At 44.3% G+C, this 17468-nt stretch overlaps 1 protein-coding gene across 1 annotated transcript in view; it reads right to left on the bottom strand.

The window, feature by feature from the left end:
- Positions 1-17268, bottom strand: part of LOC100087739 (deleted in malignant brain tumors 1 protein-like) — a 90859-nt gene extending 73591 nt beyond the window's left edge. The window contains exons 1-10 of the mRNA XM_039914357.1: positions 16959-17268; positions 15654-15683; positions 15011-15040; positions 11074-11385; positions 10877-10906; positions 9926-9955; positions 7852-7881; positions 6435-6464; positions 4957-5268; positions 2137-2145 (exon numbers count right to left, since the gene is read on the bottom strand). Coding sequence (XP_039770291.1) covers positions 2137-2145; positions 4957-5268; positions 6435-6464; positions 7852-7881; positions 9926-9955; positions 10877-10906; positions 11074-11385; positions 15011-15040; positions 15654-15683; positions 16959-17166 — 1021 coding nt within the window. The 5' untranslated portion in view covers positions 17167-17268. The remainder of the gene's footprint in view (positions 1-2136; positions 2146-4956; positions 5269-6434; positions 6465-7851; positions 7882-9925; positions 9956-10876; positions 10907-11073; positions 11386-15010; positions 15041-15653; positions 15684-16958) is intronic.
- Positions 17269-17468: the final 200 nt, after the last annotated feature.

The following is a 17468-nucleotide window of genomic DNA, read 5'->3' as shown; positions in this document are numbered from 1 at the left end:
TGAAGACATCATTTTTTCTTTCTCTTGGTTTAGGTTTTGTGACAAATGGCTGAAATGGTAATGATTTGGGGAGCTATAGATGTGAATCAGACACTCACCTGTTGTTTGCACAGAAGTAGCATCTTGTCCTGAAAGACAAGGTGAAGGGCAATCCATCAGGAAACTGTGTTTTATTTCAGTGAAGCATGTGGCATGACACTTTTTGCAAAAGATTCAGTTTTCCAGAACCTCTAGAATGGTTGTTGGATTTCTTATCCAGTTCCGATGTGATCAGATTTCTATTTCCATTCCAAAGGCCTGCCTGTGGTCTCAGCTGAATGCAGGGGGTGATTCACCTCCTCCCTGCATCTCTGTTGTCCCAATGCAGTCCATACTCACTATGCTCCCAAAAGAAGAAGTGCCCAGCACTGTCCTCAGCATGGTGGGCTGACGACTGAGTCGTGTTTCTCGGACTCACTGAAGACGTTTTGGGGCCTGAGAAATCTGAAATTTGCTCTATTTCGTGAGTAAAACATCCAATACATCTAGGTTCTCCTGTGATTCAGTTTCCCAGTTTGATGGCCTCTCTCAAAACTGCATACCCAGGAAGAGACAAATATTTGCAACAGATTTTCATAGGGTTTTGTCTCAATCTGCTTCAGGCAAGTCTTAAGTAGAGGGTTCATTTGAGAGAGAGCAGGTTTGTTTCCCTTTAGGTCTGAGCATTATTTTGGTGTTCAGCACAGCCAATCAGCCTCATCCCTTTCAGGAAGAAGAGGGGGATTTAAAAGCTCCTTCTGTCTCCCTGGAACATCCCCTCCATTGAGCTCCAAGGCACTAATCCCAAACAGCTGATTCCCTTTCAAGTCACATGAGACAGATTCAAAACCTTGTTTTCACTATTTTGAGATGGTTGAGAAAGCTGTAACTAGTGTGCCCCATATCAGTGATGATCTGCTTCTTCTCTAGCCACCCTCCCTCTCATCACTGGCTCCATCCCTATCCCTGATATTCTCCTTTACCGCCTTGCAAAACCCTGCTTCCCTTATTTTTATTTTAACCTCTGGCACTTAACCCCCATCTTTTGCATGCCCACTTACCACCCTCCCCACTCGACCCCCCGTTCTATGACTCTGTGGTCTATGGACTCTCCCTTTTCTACCGTGAGGATTCTTGGCCCTCTCACACAATCTCCTCTCTGGCTCTCTCAAAGGGGAATCATCTTCTCCCACCATCCCTACTTCGTGCGGAAAGGGAGAGGAGTAAGCCGGCTCCTGCTACTTCAGTATGCTTGGCTCTATCTCACCTCTTACTTCTTTCAGTGGCCCATCATCTGTCTCGGAAACTACCACGGTTGAAGTCATCACTTTGTTTTCTCTTGACTAATGGTTTAAATGTGGTTAAACTAGAGGAAGTTAAATTACAAATACGAATCAGATACTCACTTGTTGTTTCCAAAGTAGTTGTATCTTGTGCTGAAAGACAAGGGGATCGAAAGAACCATTAGGAAATCATACTGCATTTCAGAGAAACACATGGGGCTACACACTTTGCAAAGGGAATTATGTTTCGAGAAATTCTAGAATAGTTGCTGGATTATTATTTTTTTGTCCACTCTTCATGATCCATTTCCATTCTAAAGGTTCTGACAAGTTTCTGCACTTTCTCCCCCCAACCCACCCGCCCCCGTCATGCAGTTTTGTAGCCTCGGAGCTGGATTCCCACCTCAAAAGGAGGAGGTGGCTAGAGCAGGGGCTCATCATTCACTCAGTGAAGAACTTGCTGACCCCATCTTAGGCACAGTGAGTGCCCAATCAATAAGCCTGGCCGATTGACCAAAGATATTGTGAGTCCTAGAATTTAGGAATTTCCTCTATTTCATGAGCAATTGTAGGAAAATTCCTTGTCTCTCAATGTCCAATCTTCTACAGACAGTAAGTGCTCAATAAATGCAATTGACTGATCAATCGCAACTGCATTTGAGACAGGGAAGGACAGCTCTCCCCTTTCCACCATGGGGGTTCTTGGCCCTGTCACACAATCTCCTCTCTGGCTCTCTCAAAGGGGAATCATCTTCTCCCACCGTCCCTACTTTGTGGGGAAAGGGGGAGGAGTAAGCCGGCTCCTGGTACTTCAATATGCTTGGCTCTATCTCACCCCTTCCTTCTTTCAACTGGCCATCATCTGCCTCTAAGGCCCCCTAGAGCCTGTAGTGGTTGTTATCTAATGCCCTCCTAGTAGTAATAATGTTGGTATTTGTTAAGCGCTTACTATATGCTGAGCACTGTTCTAAGCGCTGGGGTAGATACAGGGTAATCAGGTTGTCCCACGTGAGGCTTACAGTTAATCCCCATTTTACAGATGAGGTAACTGAGGCACAGAGAAGTTAAGTGACTTGCCCACAGTCACACAGCTGATAAGTGTCAGAGTCGAAATTCGAACACATGACCTGCAACTCCCAATCCCGGGCTCTTTCCACTGAGCTACGCTGCAGTAGTATTTATTTGGCTATAATGTCTTCAGCAGTGTCTGCTCTTCTAAGCCACGGCACATTGCATTTTTTATCGTATTTTGCATTGATCCCCATCCTCCTCTTTGAAGTTTATTTTGTTTCAGTTATTTTATTTTTTCCTGAAGTGTCCAAAGCCAGCCCTTTGTTCATTTTTAAGATTGGGTGTCTCTCGGGGGCCAGGAAACATGTCTGATTCTCAACTGTGACTAATTTTCCCAATACCTAGTACAGTGTTTGGCATAGAGTAAGCACTTAATATGGTTATTATTACTGCTATTAGTAATTTAAGTGCTGTGGATAGATATAAATTGCTGGTGCATTCATCCCTCTAAGTGTGGTGGGAAATAATGGGGGAAAGTTATTGTCTGTAGGCTCTAATGATTCTGCATTTCTTATTGGTTTGAAAACTTTTCTCATTTTCCCACTCTCACTCCCCCCTCCTATTCTAATCTTCAAGGACTTCAATCTCCACCAGATTCTTCTTATATTTGCCAGTTTCTGATAGTGGTCTTATGACCTGTGAACTCAGATTTTTCAAAGGGGAAATAATCTTTGCTAGCTTCAGCACAGTGGCAGGAATGTGATAGATCCTAGCTCCGCATGGAAGGAAACTGTGATCGAGAGAATCTGCAGTCAGTAGCTCAAGCATCTCACTGAGCGACTGGGGCATTCCACTAGACCTTGATGCAAATGATCATCAAAGGAGACATTTCCAGATGCTTCATGCCCTGCCTAAGTGCCTTTTGGGGAAGATCCATTTTTTTTATCAGACAGACAGGTCATCTTTGGTTTCACCTGAAAGCAAGTTTTGTAAGTGTCAATTACATCATTGGGAGTGTGGCAAATACTGATCTGTGATACCCGATTTATGGCACTCAGAGGCAGGCAAACCAAGGTCCCCTTACTGTACAGTCATTAACTCTGCAAGTCTGTTGAAAGTGCCATCACCTTTCCCCAGGAGAAGTAGGGTTGGGGGTGGAAATGGGACCCCTTCACCTGGTTTTTCTATTGCTACAGACTCATGGAACAATGCCCGGTTTGGCTGAGAATTTTCAAAGAAAAAAATCCAATTTGTCTTCCCCATTGCAACACTAGGCGAAAGCACACTTTTCTGCACTGATTAATATTTACAAGCCTAGCAGATATTACCACAGTTGAATTCATCATTTTTTTCTTCTTAACTAATGGTTGAAAAGTGCATTAGCTAGAGAAACCGAAACTGCAGCTACGAATCAGATACTCACTTGTTGTTTCCAAAGGAGTTGTATCTTGTGCTGAAAGACAAGGAGAAGGAGAGAGAGAACCATTAGGAAATCATGGGGGCTACACGCTTTGCAAACGGAATTACGTTTCGAGGAGTTCTAGAATCGTTGCAGGATTTTTTTTTCCCACTCTGCCTGATCCATTTCCATTCTAAAGAGTCTAGGAGGTTTCTGCACCGTTTTTTCCCCAGCACCCTCTTCCCCCCAACCTCTTCTCCTCATCTCCCCCTCGGGCAGTTTTGGAGCCTCGGAGCTTGATTCCCACCTCACAGGAGGAGGTGGCTAGAGCAGGGGCTCATCATTCACTCAGTGAAGAACTTGCTGACACCATCTTAGGCAGAGTGAGTGCTCAATCATTCATTCATTCATTCAATAGTATTTATTGAGCGCTTACTATGTGCAGAGCACTGTACTAAGCGCTTGGGATGAACAAGTCGGCAACAGATAGAGACAGTCCCTGCCGTTTGACGGGCTTACAGTCTAATCGGGGGAGACGGACAGACAAGAACAATGGCACTAAACAGCGTCAAGGGGAAGAACATCTCATAAAAACAATGGCAATAGGCCTGGATGATTAACCAAAGATACTGTAAGTCTAAGAAATTAGGAATTTCCTCTATTTCATAAGCAATTGTATGAAAACTCCTTGTCGCTCAGCGTCCGATGTTCTACACACAGGACGTGCTCAGTAAATACAGTTGACTGAATGATCGCATTTGAGACAGGAAAGGAGAGCTTCCCAGACTGCCGTCAGTAGCTTAGGAGCATCCCTGAGTGGCTGGGGCATGCCATCGGCTCTTGATGCAAAACATCAACGAGGAAGACATATCCAGATGCTCCATATCCTTCCTGAGATGCCTTTTCAGGAAGATCCATCTGCCTATCAGACTGACATAGTACCTTTGATTTCAGAGTATTGAAAAGTAGGAAGCTGCTTTCAGGTTCACTGCTTTGGGTCCTAAGAATCACCCCTCGAGGAGGAATCAGGATAGTTTGAAAAAATAAAGTGCTTACGGGAAATTTCTGTGGTTGTCAGAGGAACCCCTGAGGGAGAAGAGAAAAAACGTTACAACAGCGAATTGACAAGGAACATACCAGATGCACGATGTTCTTTACAATAATTGGATTTTCTGATCATGTCTTAGGGCTATATTGGTAACCCCAAGTATTCTGACATCAAATTGATCTGAGAAATAGGCCCACCTGTGCAGATGACACTGGCATCCTCAGGGTGGGCGCAGTTGTGGGTACCCCATCCATTGTGGGCACAGTCTTCCAGAGAGGATTCATTTCCGGAACAGTTTACATCATCCAGCAGAATACGGCCAGAACCCGGGCCGAACCGGGCACTAATAGGGGCATAGATGGCTTCTCCGCAGCCCAGCTGCCGGCAGACCACCTGGGCATCCATCACATCCCAGGAATCATCACACACTGTGCCCCAAGTGCCCTGATAATACAGCTCTACACGCCCCTCGCAAGAAGTGTTCCCATTCACCAGTCTCACTGCGATGGCTTGGAAAGACAAGAGACATTTCATTATCCTTAGACTCAGTGTGAGACTTTCCACTACAACAGCTGAGTGTCTCCAAGGAGAAAGCCAGTTCACTGATTTTATTGGAGACCAGGTTCCAACAATCCATAGCATAATTACTGTGGGCTTTCTGAGTGCAAAGGGACAGTAGTAACCTTTGCAAAGGACAGAAGAAGCATTTGGGTTGACAAAAGAAAAATATTCATGAACAGTGGAATCAGAAGAAAATTGAACATTCACCTGAAGCCACAGGGGACCAATATAAGAGCCAAGTAGGAATATGATGAGACCCTGAACTAGAGAAATGGCTCTAGGACTGGAGAGGGAGACATCGATCCAAAAGGTATTTTCATCAATCGGTCAATCAGTCATAATTCTGATCTGATGTGAGACTGAAAGAAAAGAGACATGCTGGGACTCCAGTCAAATGGTGTGTGACATTACTGTCAAAAGAGGTGGGGCTGTTGGATGGTGTGAGGATTAATGAGGAAAGATGAAAATTTAGGCTTTTGACACACTGAGTTTAAGAGGGCAAGAGGGGAAGCAGAATTAGATAGAGGCACAGAGTTCAGGACTAATGGAATGAAAATCTTTGAGCCACCTGCCGTGAAATGGCAACCAAAGCCATGCTATCATGGAGAAGAAGTCCTCATGAGAGGGAGTGCAGAGTGAGAAAAGCGTGAGACCTATTTGTATTAATGTCTTCCTCTGATGTAAGCTCTTCGTAAGCAGGGAAACAGTAAGTTTGTTCAATAAATACCACTGCTGCTGCTGCTGCTGCTGCTGCTACTGATGATGATGATCATAGAACCTTGAAGGACACCCAGGTTTAGGATGTGAGAAGTAGAAGAAGAACCAGAACAGGAAACCCAGAAGGTGATGGATGGAGTTAGGAAAGCAGAACCAGGACAATGGTCTGGGTTGCATCAGATTAGCAAAGGAAACCATTTGCAATTTGCAAAAAAGATCCCATTCTCCTTCCCCATTATACCACTGGGAGAAAGCACATTCTTCTGCCACAGTTAATATTTACAAGCCTAGTTGAAACTTGAAGACATCATTTTTTCTTTCTCTTGGTTTAGGTTTTGTGACAAATGGCTGAAATGGTAATGATTTGGGGAGCTATAGATGTGAATCAGACACTCACCTGTTGTTTGCACAGAAGTAGCATCTTGTCCTGAAAGACAAGGTGAAGGGCAATCCATCAGGAAACTGTGTTTTATTTCAGTGAAGCATGTGGCATGACACTTTTTGCAAAAGATTCAGTTTTCCAGAACCTCTAGAATGGTTGTTGGATTTCTTATCCAGTTCCGATGTGATCAGATTTCTATTTCCATTCCAAAGGCCTGCCTGTGGTCTCAGCTGAATGCAGGGGGTGATTCACCTCCTCCCTGCATCTCTGTTGTCCCAATGCAGTCCATACTCACTATGCTCCCAAAAGAAGAAGTGCCCAGCACTGTCCTCAGCATGGTGGGCTGACGACTGAGTCGTGTTTCTCGGACTCACTGAAGACGTTTTGGGGCCTGAGAAATCTGAAATTTGCTCTATTTCGTGAGTAAAACATCCAATACATCTAAGTTCTCCTGTGATTCAGTTTCCCAGTTTGATGGCCTCTCTCAAAACTGCATATCCAGGAAGAGACAAATATTTGCAACAGATTTTCATAGGGTTTTGTCTCAATCTGCTTCAGGCAAGTCTTAAGTAGAGGGTTCATTTGAGAGAGAGCAGGTTTGTTTCCCTTTAGGTCTGAGCATTATTTTGGTGTTCAGCACAGCCAATCAGCCTCATCCCTTTCAGGAAGAAGAGGGGGATTTAAAAGCCCCTTCTGTCTCCCTGGAACACCGCCCCCCTTCACCGCCTCCCCTGCATTGAGCTCAAAGCCACTCATCCCAAACAGCTGATTCCCTTTCAAGTCACATGAGACAGATTCAAAACCTTGTTTTCACTACTGAGAGATGGTTGAGAAGGCTGTGACTAGTGTGCCCCATATCAGTGATATTCTGCTTCTTCTATAGCCACCCTTCCTCTCATCACCTGTTCTATCCCTATCCCTGTTATTCTCCCTCACCGCCTTGCAAAACCCTGCTTCCCTTATATCAACTTCTGGCACTTAACGCCCATCTTTTGCATGCCCGCCTACCACCCTCACCACTTGACTCCCCTTTCAATGACTCTGTGGTCTATGGACTCTCCCCTTTCCACCGTGAGGATTTTTGGCCCTCTCACACAATCTCCTCTCTAGCTCTCTCAAAGGGGAATCATCTTCTCCCACCATCCCTATGTCGTGCGGATTCTTGGTCCTCTCACACCATCTCCTCTCTAGCTCTCTCAAAGGGGAATCATCTTCTCCCACCATCCCTACTTCGTGCGGAAAGGGAGAGGAGTAAGCCGGCTCCAGTTACTTCAGTATGCTTGGCTCTATCTCACCTCTTACTTCTTTCAGTGGCCCATCATGTCTCGGAAACTACCACGGTTGAAGTCATCACTTTGTTTTCTCTTGACTAATGGTTTAAATGTGGTTAAACTAGAGGAAGTTAAATTACAAATACAAATCAGATACTCACTTGTTGTTTCCAAAGGAGTTGTATCTTGTGCTGAAAGACAAGGGGATCGAAAGAACCATTAGGAAATCATTCTGTATTTCAGGGAAACACATGGGGCTACACACTTTGCAAAGGGAATTATGTTTTGAGAAATTCTAGAAGAGTTGCTGGATTATTATTTTTTTGTCCACTCTTCATGATCCATTTCCATTCTAAAGGTTCTGACAAGTTTCTGCACTTTCTCCCCCCCACCCACCCGCCCCCGTCATGCAGTTTTGTAGCCTCGGAGCTGGATTCCCACCTCAAAAGGAGGAGGTGGCTAGAGCAGGGGCTCATCATTCACTCAGTGAAGAACTTGCTGACCCCATCTTAGGCACAGTGAGTGCCCAATCAATAAGCCTGGCCGATTGACCAAAGATATTGTGAGTCCTAGAATTTAGGAATTTCCTCTATTTCATGAGCAATTGTAGGAAAATTCCTTGTCTCTCAATGTCCAATGTTCTACACACAGTAAGTGCTCAATAAATTCAAGTGACTGATCGATCGCAACTGCATTTGAGACAGGGAGGGAGAGCTCTCCCCTTTCCACCATGGGGGTTCTTGGCCCTGTCACACAATCTCCTCTCTGGCTCTCTCAAAGGGGAATCATCTTCTCCCACTGTCCCTACTTTGTGGGGAAAGGGGGAGGAGTAAGCCGGCTCCTGGTACTTCAATATGCTTGGCTCTATCTCACCCCTTCCTTCTTTCAATTGCCCATCATCTGCCTCTATGACCCTCTAGAGCCTGTAGTGGTTGTCATCTAGTGCCCTCCTAGTAGTAGTAATATTAATCCTAGCAATAGTATTTATTTGGCTCCAATGTCTTAAAAAGTGTCTGCTCTTCTAAGCCAGGGCACATTATAACTTTTATTTTGTATTGATCCCCATCCTCCTCTTTGAAGTTCATTTTGTTTTAATTATTTTATTTTTTCCTGAAGTGTCCAAAGCCAGCCTTTTGTTCATTTTTAAGATTGGGTGTCTCTCGGGGGCTAGGAAACATTTCTGATTCTCAACTGTGACTAATTTTCCCAATACTTAGTACAGTATTAGGCATATAGTAAGCACTTAATATTATTATTATTATTACTGCTATTAGTAATTTAAGTGCTCTGGATAGATATAAATTGCTGGTGCATTCATCCCTCTAAGTGTGGTGGGAAATAATGGGGGAAAGTTATTGTCCGTAGGGTCTATTGATTCTGCATTTCTTGTTGGTTTGAAAACCTTTCTCATTTTCCCACTGTTACTCCCCCCTCTTATTCTAATCTTCAGGGACTTCAATCTCCACCAGATTCTTCTTATACTTGCCAGTTTCTGATAGTGGCCTCATGACCTGTGAACTCAGATTTTTCAAAGGGGAAATAATCTTTGCTGGCTTCAGCACAGTGACAGGAATGTGGTAGATCCTAGCTCCGCATGGAAGGAAACTGTGATTGAGAGTCAGTAGCCAGTAGCTCAAGCATCTCACTGAGTGACTGGGGCATTTCACTGGACCTTGATGCAAATGATCATCAAGGGAGACATTTCCAGATGCTTCACGTCCTGCCTAAGTGCCTTTTGGGGAAGATCCATTTTTCTATCAGACAGACAGGTCATCTTTGGTTTCACCTGAAAGCAAGTTTTGTAAGTGTCAATTACATCATTGGGAGTGTGGCAAATACTGATCTGTGATACCCGATTTATGGCACTCAGAGGCAGGCAAACCAAGGGTCCCTGACTGTACAGTCATTAACTCTGCAAGTCTGTCGGAAGTGCCATCACTCTTCCCCAGGAGAATTAGGGTTGGGGGTGGAAATGGGACCCCTTCACCTGGTTTTTCTATTGCTACAGACTCATGGAACAATGCCTGGTTTGGCTGAGAATTTTCAAAGAAAAATTCCAATTTGTCTTCCCCATTGCAACACTAGGCGAAAGTACACTTTTCTGCACTGATTAATATTTACAAGCCTAGCAGATATTACCACAGTTGAATTCATCCCTTTTTTTCTTCTTAACTAATGGTTGAAAAGTGCATTAGCTAGAGAACCCGAAACTGAAGCTACGAATCAGATACTCACTTGTTGTTTCCAAAGGAGTTGTATCTTGTGCTGAAAGACAAGGAGAAGGAGAGAGAGAACCATTAGGAAATCATGGGGCTACACGCTTTGTAAACGGAATTATGTTTCGAGGAGTTCTAGAATCGTTGCAGGATTTTTTTTCCCACTCTGCCTGATCCATTTCCATTCTAAAGGGTCTAGCAGGTTTCTGCAGTTTTTCTCCTCCTGCTCTCCCTCCCCTCAACCGCTTCTCCTCATTCATTCATTCAATAGTATTTATTGATTGCTTACTATGTGCAGAGCACTGTACTAAGCGCTTGGAATGTACAAATCGGCAACAGATAGAGACAGTCTCTGCCCATTCACGGGTTTACAGTCTAATCATTTCCCCCACAGGTGGTTTTGGAGCCTCGGGCAGGATTCCCACCTCAGAGGAGGAGGTGGCTAGAGCAGGGGCTCATCATTCACTCAGTGAAGAACTTGCTGACACCATCTTAGGCAGAGTGAGTGCTCAATCAATAGGCCTGGCTGATTAACCAAAGATACTGTAAGTCTAAGAAATTAGGAATTTCCTCTATTTCATAAGCAATTGTATGAAAACTCCTTGTCGCTCAGCGTCCGATGTTCTACACACAGGACGTGCTCAGTAAATACAGTTGACTGAATGATCGCATTTGAGACAGGGAAGGAGAGCTTCCCAGACTGCCGTCAGTAGCTTAGGAGCATCCCTGAGTGGCTGGGGCGTTTCATCGGCTCTTGATGCAAAACATCAACAAGGAAGACATTTCCAGACGCTCCATATCCTGCCTGAGATGCCTTTTCGGGAAGATCCACCTGTCTATCTGACAGACATAGTACCTTTGATTTCAGAGTATTGAAAAGTAGGAAGCTGCTTTCAGGTTCACTGCTTTCGGTCCTAAGAATTGCCCCTCAAGGAGGAATCAGGGTAGTTTGAAAAAATAGAGCACTTACGGGGAATTTCTGTGATTGTCAGAGGAGCACCTGAGGGAGAAGAGAAAGAGTGTTACTATTAACCTTGGTGGATTGAAGAGGAACATTCCAGATGCACGATGGTTCTTTACAATAATTGGATTTTCTGTTAATGTCATAGGGCTATATTGGTAACCCCAAGTATTCTGACATCAAATTGATCTGAGAAATAGGCCCACCTGTGCAGATGACACTGGCATCCTCAGGGTGGGCACAGTTGTGGGTACCCCATCCATTGTGGGCACAGTCTTCCAGAGAGGATTCATTCCCGGAACAGTTCACATCATCCAGGAGAATACGGCCAGAGCCCATGCCGAACCGGGCACTGAGAGGGGCAGAGATGGCTTCTCCGCAGCCCACCTGCCGGCAGACCACCTGGGCATCCATCACATCCCAGGAATCATCACACACCGTGCCCCAAGTGCCCTGATAATACAGCTCCACACGCCCCTCACAGTGAGTGCTCCCATTCACCAGTCTCACTGTGATGGCTTGGAAAGACAAGAGACATTTCATTATCCTTAGACTCAGGGCGAGACTTTTCCACTGCAACAGCTGAGTGTCTCCAAAGAGCAAGCCAGTTCACTGATTTTATTGGAGACCAGAGTACAACAATCCATAGCAATTCAATAGTCATAATTATTGTGTGCTTTCTGAACAAAAGTGAACAGTAGTAAGTATCCCGAAGTTCCCACAGAAACCTTTGGGGGTGACAGATGAAAAATATACACGAGCAGTGGAATCAGGAATAAAAGGAATATTTAAACAAGTGTAAACACACATCCATGCGTGCACACACACAAGCACACACACATTCACAAATACACACACACACACATCAAAGATGGGCGTAAATAAATTATTACATAAGGGCAAGGTTTGGCTAAAGGATTGGTGTGAAATGTGTTGCTGATAATAGGAAAAAAGATGTGGAATTTTAGAAGGGCTTTGATTGTGCAGAGGGCTGAAGAGTGACAGATTTGTGGGTGAAAGGTGTTCCCTGGGGACAACCTGGGCAAGGGGCTAGAACTGGGAAAGATGAGACTGGGATACTGCCAGATGATCAGATAATAGGGACTGAAGAGTTTAAGGATGAACATCCTGGGCCTGGGAATCAGAAGGTCATGGTTTCTTTCCCCAACTCTGCCACTTGTCTGCTGTGTGGCCTTGGACAAGTCACTTTACTTCTCTGTACCTGTTACCTCATCTGTAAAATGAGGACTAAGACTTTGAGCCCTATGAGGGGCAGGGACTATATCCAACCCCATTTGCTTTTGTCTCCCCCAGCACTTAATACAGTGCCTGGTACATGGTAAATGCTCAACAAATACCATTATTATCATTATTATTATTAAGCCCTCATTTACTCTTTTCCCACTCCCTTCTTCATAGTTCTTGCATTTGGATTTGCACCCTTTATTTGCCCCTTCTTCAATCTGATGACACTTATCTATATATCCACAGTCTATTTATTTAAAGTAGTGTTTGCACTTATATACATACCCACAATTTTGTTTATACTAGTGTCTGTCTCCCCCTCTAGACAGTAAACTCATTGTGTACAGGGAATTTGTACCAACTCTGCTCATTGTACTCTCCCAAGCACTTAGTATAGTCCTCTGTGCATAGTAAGTACTCAAGAGATATGACTGATCGATTGATTGATTGACTGCAGAATGCACGTGAGAGCAGAATGACAGTGAGGAGTCTAGGATTTCATTAAGGCTCGGGAAAGAATGTTTCTAGACTTTCTAGATTTGTCGTCATTTTTTCCCGAGGCCCAGAGAGATCAGTCTGCCATTTCAGAAAACATGACCAGGGCCCCCGTTCAGTGCTTCTCCTCCTTATTCCTGTTCCCCCACCATAGCAATTTTTAATGGTATTTGTTAAGTGATTATTATGTGCCAGTCACTGGCCTAAGCACCGGGGTAGATACGAGATGATCACGCTGGTCACTGTCCATGTCCCACGTAGGGCTCATAGTCTTAATCCTCATTTTGCAAATAAGGCAACTGAGGCACAGAGAAGTTAAGTGACTTGTCCAGGGTCACAGAGCAGGCAAGTGGTGGAACCAGGATTAGAACCCAGGTCCTCTGACTCCCAAGGCCTGTGCTCTTTCCACTAAGCCACACTGCTTCTCCTGGAAGCCAACCACTCTCAGGAACTGTGTTTCTACCTTTAAAGTAGGAGGCAATATGGGCAGAGACTCACTAATGGCCCCAGTGCCATCTTCAGCCCTGACTGACTAATGTTTAATGTTAAAAATAATAACATTATTATTATTATTATGGTACGTGTTAAGCCCTTACTATGTGCCAAGCACTGTTCTAAGCGATGGGGTAGACACAAGTTAAACAGGTTGGACACAGTCCCTGTCCCACGGGGGGCTCACACTCTTAATCTCCATTTTACAGATGCGGGAACTGAGGCCCAGAGAAGTAAAGCAACTTGCCCAAAGTCATGTAGCAGACAAGTGATGGAACCGGAATTAGAACCCAGGTCCTTCTGACTCCCAGGATCATGCTCTATCCACTAAGCAATGCTGTCTCTTCTAATTCGGATCCACTGAAGAAGCACCATGGCCTGAGGAATCAGGTTTTTCCTTTATTTAACCAGGAAATCCTTTATTTAAATGTAGGAAATCTTTACAGTCTGCTCTGCTTATGTCCTCTCCTTACAGTTGTCCATATGGGAGGATTTTCTGAACCCTGTGGTCCATGAAGCATCCATATATTTAGCAGTGTGGCCTAATGGATAAAGCCCAGATCTGGGAGCTAGAGGACCTGGATTCTAATCCTGTCTTTGCCATGTGCCACGTGGGTGACCTTGGGAAAGTCACTTCACTTCTCCCTACCTCAGTTTCCTCAACTGCAAAATGGGGATTCCATGACTGTTTTCCTTCCTACGTGGGACAGGGATGGTGTCCAACCTGATTATCTTGTACCCCAGTGCTCAGAACAGCACTCGACATACCATTCAAATGACAAACAGATTTTCATAGTGGAAGGAAAGCTTTGGCCTAAATCCATTTTGGACAAACCTGAGTAGAAGTGAGAAAGAATGGGTTTGTTCCTGTGTAAGTATGAGCCATGTTTAGCCACTCCGAACCATCGAGAACACATCCCAGCCATCAAGTACTGGCTTCTAACACCAGGATATGTGACCCCAGAAGATCTGATTGTCAGATCGTCCATGCTGTGGACATTTTCCGTCCTGAATTACATCTCCAATCCTGGCTTTGCCTTGGAAGACTACACTGGACCAAGTAAATAGGAAGCAGTGTGGCATAGTGGATAGACCCCAGACCTGGGAGTCAGAAGGACCTGGGTTCTAATCCTAACTCTGCCACTTGTTTGCTGTGTGATTTTGGGCAACTCACTTACTTCTCCGTGCCTCAGTTAGTTACTTAGACCTACAGAGAAGCAGCGTGGCTTAGTGGTAAGAGCATGGGTTTGGGAGTCAGAGGTCATGGGTTCTAATCCCACCTCTGCCACTTGTCAACTGTGTGACTTTGGGCAAGTCACTTAACTTCTCTGGGCCTCAGTTACCTCATCTGTAAAATGGGGATTAATAATAATGTTGGTATTTGTTAAGCGCTTACTATGTACGGAGCACTGTTCTAAGTGCTGGGGTAGGTATAGGGTAATCAGGTTGTACCACGTGAGGCTCACAATCTTCATCCCCATTCTACAGATGAGGAACTTAAGCAGAGAAGTGAAGTGACTTTCCCACAGTCACACAACTGACAAGTGTCAGAGCCAGGATTCGAACCCATGACCTCTGACTCCCAAGCCCGGGCTCTTTTAAGACTGTGAGCCCCACGTGGGGCAACCTGATTACCCTGTATCTACCCCAGCGCTTAGAACAGTGCTTGGTACATAGTAAGCACTTAACAAATACCACAATTAGATTCTGACACAAGCAATCATCAAGGGAGACATTTACAGACATCCTATGTCCTGTGAAAATACTATTTTGGTATCAGAAATGTTATCTTTTGTTTTACCTGAAAGCCCCAAATTAGAAGAGCCAAGATGCTTTCATGGCCCACTGCTTTGGGTCCTGAAACAAGAATCACACCTAAATTTGGAATTTTAGAAGAAGAGGATCACTTACAAGGAATTTCCTGGGTTGCTGATGAAGCATCTAAAGAAAAAGAAAACAAGAATACATTTAGTCTTGCCAGAATGTTCATGACACTTGATCGATGGTTCATCTCAGTAGTCTATTCCCTGACCTATGACCTATGATCTATGATCTATGGGTACATTGTCAATCCTCACATTTATAGGTGTGAATAATATCACAATTTTCCTCTGTCCTTTGCAGAATCGATCTGCCCATCAAGCACTCCTGTTCAGAAAACACTGGCAGATTTTTAGAATAATGTCATATATTGCATCAGAATTTTCAAAGACCCTATTGGTAACAACATTATCATCATTTATTGAGTGCTTACTAAGCACTTGGGAGAGTACACTACAACAGAGTGAGTAGACACTTTCCCTACCCACGATGAGTTTATAATCTAGAGGAGGAGACAGATATTAATAGAAATATTGGTTGACTCCAAAGTGCTACTTGTCTTCCCCACCATTAGAGAAAACACACTCTTCTATAATGATCAGTATTTACAATTATGCCCGAAAGTATGATATTTGTAATGAATCATTTGTAACGACTATTGCTCCAGGTTCTAAGACTACGGTATAGAGGAATTGGAGAATCTATGAATTTAGAGACAAACTCAGATCCTTACATGTTGTTTCTGAAGGAGTAGTCTCTTGTCCTGAAAGAAAAGAAGTGTGACCCATTTAGAAACGATGATGGTTCAGTGGAACATGGACAAGTAACACGTTGGCAAAAGGTCACGGTTGATTCACTGATTGATTTTAGGCATCAGCTTTTTTTTTTTGCCCCCTTGAATTTCTTTTCTCTTTTGCTTAGAAATGGCTTGTCCAGGGCAACAACAGTTACTTTTGCCTGAAACTGTTCTCCCTCCTCAAAAGGAAGAAACAGAATGCATAAGAGGGGATAGAGGGGATGCCCCTCAGAAGGAGCCCAACACCTTGCCCGGGACAGTGAAGTCCAGTGTCTGTCCAGCCCATTGGAAAAGGATCAGAGCTGGGGAAGTCAGGAATTTCCTCTCTTACGAGAGCAGATGCTGGAAAATTACAGGACATAACTTTTCTTCATGCTACACAGTTTTACACATTGGAGCAAACCGGGCTGTTCCACTTGAATTTGAGCCAGATAATTATGGGAGATATTGGCGGGTGTTTCATGTCTTGTCTGAATCTCCTAAGGGGAATATCCATTTTTATACAGGAGAGAGAAGTTTTCTTTGGTTTAAACCAAAATTATAGAATTAGAACGGAAATATTTTTTGGTTCAAAGACACAAAGGGCACAAATGTTATCTTCAGGATAACACAGAGAAGCAGTGTGGCTTAGTGGAAAGAGCCTAGACTTGGGAGTCAGAGGACGTGGGTCCTAGTCCCAGCTCTGCCCACTCAAGTTCTCTGTGCCTCAGTTACCTCATCTGTAAAATGGGGATTAAGACTATGGGACAACCTGATTACCTTGTATATACCCCAGCACTTAGAACAGTGCTTGGCCCATAGTAATAATAATGTTGGTATTTGTTAAGCGCTTACTATGTGCTGAGCACTGTTCTAAGCACTAGGGTAGACATAGGGGAATCAGGTTGTCCCACGTGGGGCTCACAGTCTTAATCCCCATTTTACAGATGAGACAGATAATTACAGATTACAGATTACAAATTACAGATTACAGATAATTACAGCACATAGTATGTGCTTAACAAATATCTTAATTATCATTATTATTTTGGAAGATAGGGAATATTTATGAGACACTTCTCTGTCTATGGGATACCTGAGAGGGAAAGAAACAAGGTTAAAATTAGCCTTGTTGGGTTGGTGTGAAATATTAATGACACTCAAAAGGTCACCTCCATAAATGAATTTCCTGTCTCCGTTTGGGGCAACAGTGGAAAAAAAAGCCTTTTCCTGATCCATAGTTGAAGTACTTCACAGGCACACCTGTACAGATGACACTGGCATCCTTCCAGTGACCACAGTTGTGGATGTTCCATAAACTGCGGGAACAATTTTCCAGAGAGGATTCATTCCCAACACAGTTCACGTTGTCCAGGAGAATAAGTCCGGAGCCTTGACCGAACCGGGCATTTGTAGGGGCAGAGATGGCTTCTCCACAGCCCAGCTGCTTGCAGACCACCTGAGCGTCCATCACATCCCAGGAATCATCACACACTGTGCCCCATGTGCCCCGATAGTACACCTCCACACGCCCCTCGCACTGGTTCCTCCCATTCACCAGTCTCAGCAGCTCAGCTGGCAAAGACAAGAGACAGTTTGTTAATCGTGGACTTGGTGTCCAACTTTCCGATTAGAAGAGGCCAAGTCAATTCATAGTTCCAGTGGGTGTGGATCTGGCATAGTCTCCTACCACTGCATAATACTTGCAGGCAATGGTGCCCCTCTATTTGGAAGCTGAGGTCAATCCCCAAAGCCTGCCGCAACCCCACCTCC

Source organism: Ornithorhynchus anatinus, chromosome 16, assembly GCF_004115215.2.
Source record: "Ornithorhynchus anatinus isolate Pmale09 chromosome 16, mOrnAna1.pri.v4, whole genome shotgun sequence".
Lineage (NCBI taxonomy): Eukaryota > Metazoa > Chordata > Mammalia > Monotremata > Ornithorhynchidae > Ornithorhynchus > Ornithorhynchus anatinus.
Note: the sequence above shows the minus strand (reverse complement) of the source record. Positions and strands in the feature narration are given on the sequence as shown.